We start from the raw sequence: 6,007 nt of genomic DNA, 5'->3' as shown, positions 1-6,007 counted from the left end.
GATTTTATGATTTGAGCTTTATTTTTTATTATTAAGAGAAAATCTTAAAAATCCAAACCTACATGGCCCTGTGTGAAAAAGTGATTCTGTGTTGCACTGTAGTTTGCTTGGCTTTCACCATTCTCTTCGTTGATAGGCATGATAGCACCATTTCTTCATCCCTCTCATATTTTTTCCAGATATTTTCTGCATAAAATCCCTCAGCATGTCAACCCCTGATTCCCACTCAGGCATATCCAAGGATATTCTGTCTGGTCCTGTCTTACTGTTCATTTTCTTTAATGCGACTTGTACCTTTCTGTTGCACCAGAGTTACACCATGGGTCTGGACTCCATCCACAACTACTACCCTTGAATTTTCTACATTTACAAGTTTTTCCCAATAGTCTTTCCAGCTCTACTCATCTTCTCTTGGTGGCTTAAGACCACTCCAGTCTTTGAAATTGTACTCAATTCTTCTTCCCACCACTCCTGTACTCCCTTGAGCAGTTTAGCCTCATTCAATACTCTTTAATGTACTGCCTCGTACCTTCTTCTTTCTTCTTCTTTCCTACCTTTCTTTACGTTCCTGATCTCCGAGTTCATCACTTACTCTGTGCTGAAGAGCATGGAGGAGTGTAGCTGCAGAAGGTTACATATTGTTGGGAAACTTTTAACTCGTGCACACACACAGTAAACTGTGTTTCAAATGTGAAAAATGTAAATAGTTCATGTTGTTATATGGTGTTATTGTGGTTTTAAACAACCGTTTTTGTATTGTTTATGTTGTGGTGCAGTTGTTTTGGTATTGGAGCTGTCACAAAAGCACAACGTTTGTATCAAAGTGAAAGTGATGCTTGAAATGTAACTTATACAAAAACCTTTCCTTTAACTTACCTATGTTCTACTCCTAATTACTGAAGAATGGAAAAAAAATATTTTCTGATGAAAGATTAGTCATATTTCTTTTGGTAGGTTCCATGTTTACATGGCCAAAAATCAAAATCATCTAAAATGGCTGGGATTTAATTAATGTATTTTAAAAAACGTAATACAGTGAAGTTGCAATATTGTGTGCCAAGGGACGACTATACATTCAATGCTAGCTAATATCAGTAGCTAAAATTTGCCAGTTTGCTATTGTTAGCTGACAAGAACTAGCTGATGCGCATGCGTGTTATGTTTGCGTACTGATAGCAGGAAGAGGCAGGATATAATGCTAGCAGATTGAATGTTGGTCACTAAATGCTCAATTATTCATGTCATTCGTCATTGATATATATTTCACATTGTTTTTAATATAAACCTGGAATTATTCTCTGTCAAATGTGTGTGGTGTTATTATTTTTGTCTGGAATCTGCATTATTTCTTATGGGGAAAAAATTCAGCTTTCGACGAACCCTTTGGAACAGATTAATAACGAAAACCGAAGTACTGGTATAGCGCACGTGCCGCATACAATGTCACATGTGTTGTTGTTTGCAGCACGGGCTCACGTTCGGGAGCGCGCAAGAGGTCTGTAGTAAATGAGGGAGGCGGTGACGCGCCTGGTCAAGCTTTATGAGAAGCGGTTAGATGACAAGAGCAGAGAGTCAGGGGAAAAGAGGCGGACAACTAAAACTGTTTGCGTTCCACATGTCGGCAAACTAACTCCACTGTCACCTCAACAGAGTCAAAGCGCTGCGTCGGCGAGGACCGAAGACTCCCAAGCAAAGACCGAGGGGCGACCCACCAACGCCGCTGAGGAGCGACGCTATCATGGGCTCCGCTTCGTCGTCCTACAGGGTCATATACCTGGACGTGGACGGCAGGATCCAGAAGGTATGAAAAGAAGAAGTAAAACAAGCCAATCACGAAGCAATCGTTCCATGTAGTTGACCAATAGCACGCGCGGCTGCCATAGAAACCTATTGTGCTCATAAATGACAAAATACGTCCAGAAAATACAAAAACGTGCGTGAACTAAAATACTGTATCAAAAAAAAATGTGTTTAAAGAAATAACAGTGTGTAACAATCAATTACATATTGATTAAAACAAGCCAATCACGAAGCAAGTCTTCATGTAGACCAATTACATAGCTGTATCATCAATAGTAATGAATTACAAAAATACAAAACACAAACCCAAAATTATCTATAATAAAAGAACAACATAAAATATACATAATATAAAATATATTTTGTATTATAGATATGACGAAATAAAAAAACACACACCTATACATTAGGCTACTTAATTTTTCCAATTTATGTTTAGTGTAACATTGGTAGAGTGGATATTGGTGTTGTAAGTGATTATTTTCATATTTTGTTGTTGTTACGGCACCGAGTAAATACTACAAATATTATTTGACAAATTGGTCAAAATTTATAGTTTCACTCAGCAATTTATAGATTGGGTCAAGACGTCTGTAATATGTGATACAGTTTATTTTAAGAATAATTGAAGTCATCTATGAACAGAGACAGAGGTCTGGTATTTGTTTGTTTGTTTCTTTTGGCTTTTTCCTGATTACGGAGACACCGCAGCGGATCTTTTTCTCTGCATACTGATTTTGGCTTGAGCGTTTAAAAACCGGATTCCCTTCCTACCGAATACCAAAGATGATGGCCAATGATGTTTAGTGGAAGTTCAAACCCAAGGTGTCCGCTCCAAAGTCCAGAACACTAACCACTACACCACAGCGGGCCCGGGACTGATGTCTGGTATCATTGTGATATTTAAATGCGACACATCACATACAGTGTTTAAGTTGTTTGTATCAAACATCCCTTCATTTTCTATGCCGCTTATCCTCAATAGAGTAGCAGGGGTATGCAGGAGCCTATCCCAGCTGACTTACAAACTATACTTATACTTCATTCTAAAATAAAAATGAGCAAAAATTGGTAAAAAAAAAAAAAAAAGTAATGAGTAAAGGTTTAAATATTGATAATACGCTGTCACATAATCTTTTAACATATTTACATTAGATTCTCTGCATGCTTTGGATTTTTCAGTCTGCAATACTGCATATTTTGGTATTGGTCAATACTAAGTACATATTCTAGTATCGCCACTCCAATACCAAAATTGATACCAGCACTTTTGACTTAAAATAAAAAAATCAAGCTCATTGAATGATTTCCTTCTAATTTGCTAATCATGATTATACAGTGGACTAGTGGTGAGCATGTTGGCCTTACAGTCAGGTGATCAAGGATTTGAATCTCCATTGGTGCAATTCTGTGTGGTCGGCAAACTCCACATAGAGATGCCCAAACGGGGAATCGTACTCAGGTCTTGTAGGTGTGTGGCCTGCACGCTAACCACTCACCCACTGTGCATCTGATGAATAATTCATTGAATTTATTTTTAGAATATGCCAAGGGCCAATAAAAAATAAAATGCTAGCCAGAAATTGCTCGTGTGCTGCACTTTTGACACCCCTGCTCTAAACTGTTCATAGGTGGGACATATAACAGAAAAAATGTATATGTAAATATATAAGTACTGTATATCTCGATTCGCCTGTAGGTGGAAAAAGTTTGAACAGCTCAAAACAATTCAGCAGGACACAAAAACAAACAAAACGCTTGAATTTTATGGAATCGCATGCCATACTTGCTCTTGACTTTTCATTATGACCCAGAGAGCATTGACACATAAGATATGGATATACAAGGTTTGCAATCCAGAAATCCATTGACCAGACACAAGTGCTGTGAGCACAGCCAGTACCTTGTTTGCATTATAAACCAATGGAGGGCAATGGCAGCTCATAAAAGGCCATATAATGTGCTTTATGCATTTATTGTGTTTGGTCTTATTTATGGATTCCACCAAGAGTGTTTATCTCTCAGCATTTCCTCTTCTAAAAAAAGGTACAGTGCACTTTCTGTTAATTAAGCAATTTGAATGTACTGTACCTAAGTATTGAGGATGACAAATACAACATGTCGAGGCTACCATTAAAAACCAATGCGGTCAGTGCTGGCTGCATTTAAACTAATGTCCCTAAATGAGGTACAGTGGCTAAGAATGTAATTGTTTCTTCACTTGTAGCACCAGCTAGAACTAGAGTCAGCAACAAGCTAAGTGCAATAGCTATTTTTATGCTCTGCTGAATCTGACTTCCATGATCCAGGTTTATATAGCCAAGCTCAGAAATGGGACTAAGATGTACAGAAAGCAGTTTTTAAAAGAAAACCTATATATACACACAAGAATTACACACAATTTACTTTCCGCTCATTGGTCATCCACCAGTTCCCACGCCACTCTCAAGATCCACTACCATCTATTGGCACATAGGACATTTTTCATCAAGTCCTGTGTATTTACTAACTTAATAAACAAGTGTGTGATAGACTGTGAATGTGTTAATGCTTTGACTGCAGCTCCAAGTTTGCAGTTATATAAGCACTGCAGACTCCTGATATTATTCTAACAATTGATAATCGCTTAGTCACGTGGTCCCTTCCAGCAGCCATTAAAATTCTGGTCAAAATGTCATGGCGCTTGTGATATTAATATTGAATTGTGTTTAATAATTGAAAGAACATTGTGCAATGAAAATCTATTTGCATTACAATGGCTCGGTTGCGGGGCAGCACGGTGACAGTGTGGTTAGCACAATCTGGAGATCTGGGTTGGTATCTCCTTTGGAACATCGCTCTGAGAAGTTTGCATGTCCATCTCCATGCTTGTGTGGGTTTTTTTACAGATACTCTGATTTCCTCCCACATTCCAAAAATATGCATGTTAGGCAAACTGAAGACTAAATTGTCCATAAGTGTGCATGTGAGGGTGTATGTTTTTTATCTACATGTGCCCTGTGATTAACTGGTGACCAGTCCGGGGTTCACCTCTCCCTTGTTAATGGGTCAGTTGGTAAGTAGGGTGGGCGATACTGCTGATTTTGGTATCAATCCTCTACCAAGTAAATACAGGGCCAGTACAGTAATAGCCAATCTCCATGCAGTGTGATAGGTACTGCAATATAATGTAAGTCTAATAATATTACAGATGCCTATTTTTGACTAACAATAGGCCATAGTCAACCATGAAACAGTGATTATTTATTCATTATTTCAGGAAAAAACACAATATCGTGAGGGAGCGACATTTGAATCACAGTGTGGTGTCCAGCCCTTCATTACCGATTCTAATATTGGCAGCAGTTTGCTGTTAAAATCATGTAGTGTAATGAACATATTATGCTTCTTTTACTGTGATACCACTGGATGCATTTCATAAATACTGTTTATATACGGTTTGTACTACATGACTCTGTGTGATCTTCCTTGGTGTTATATTAGATTAAAAGTACTTAAAGAAGACACCTTTCTACCCCCTCACATACCAAGTACTTTATGTCATGTTCTGTGTGACAGGTTGGACTTTGGTTTAGGTTTTCCTTAGTATTCACCTTGTTTGCTGTTTTACAGTCTTATTTCAGTTGTCTGTTTCCTGTTTGGCATAGTGTGCAGTGAGGTAGTAAACAACTATCATCATCAATCAACTATTCAGATGGAGCAAAACTTCACACTTTACAGTCAATGCAAATCGGATTATTACAACCCAAGGGTAAAACTATTGTGCGTTGATATCATTATTGGCAGAAAAAAAACGATACCAAAAGGATTTGTTATCTCAGTTGTATGCAAGTATTGGCCTGGACATCTCTATTAACAAAGTGTAAACATAATATCAACAGTATAATAATATGAACAACACAACATAACCATAGAGAACTGAACAATATGAATCCCATCATGTTGGTATTGATCCCTTGAGTCCAGGGTGTTTGATCTCTCTTGCCCCAAGTCAGCAGCTGGTGTGATGCCTCATCCAATCTTGACTGTCAAGCAATGACCACCCATGCCTGTCACATTCACCTGGACTGACTGCCAGTGCCAGACTCCAGAAGTGCTTTTTGCTTTTCATTCTTTTTTAAACGCCACTCTTCCCCTGCACACACTTGGACAGTATTGGCCAAATATCATCGCCACGGTATCAATTCTACCTGAGATATTGTTTGTT

The 6,007-nt window shown here is 38.2% G+C and overlaps 1 protein-coding gene across 2 annotated transcripts in view; it reads left to right on the top strand.

Annotated features, from left to right (window-relative positions):
- The first annotated feature begins 1,497 nt into the window (after positions 1–1,497).
- pde9aa (phosphodiesterase 9aa) overlaps positions 1,498–6,007 on the top strand; it is a 19,388-nt gene continuing 14,878 nt past the window's right edge. The window contains exon 1 of one of the 2 annotated variants that reach the window (XM_058082508.1): positions 1,498–1,801. In XM_058082508.1, coding sequence (XP_057938491.1) covers positions 1,739–1,801 — 63 coding nt within the window. In that variant the 5' untranslated portion in view covers positions 1,498–1,738. The remainder of the gene's footprint in view (positions 1,802–6,007) is intronic. The other variant, XM_058082506.1, reaches the window with a different exon arrangement.

This window comes from Doryrhamphus excisus, chromosome 9, assembly GCF_030265055.1.
Source record: "Doryrhamphus excisus isolate RoL2022-K1 chromosome 9, RoL_Dexc_1.0, whole genome shotgun sequence".
Classification (NCBI taxonomy): domain Eukaryota; kingdom Metazoa; phylum Chordata; class Actinopteri; order Syngnathiformes; family Syngnathidae; genus Doryrhamphus; species Doryrhamphus excisus.
This window is presented reverse-complemented; position numbering and strand designations above follow the sequence as displayed.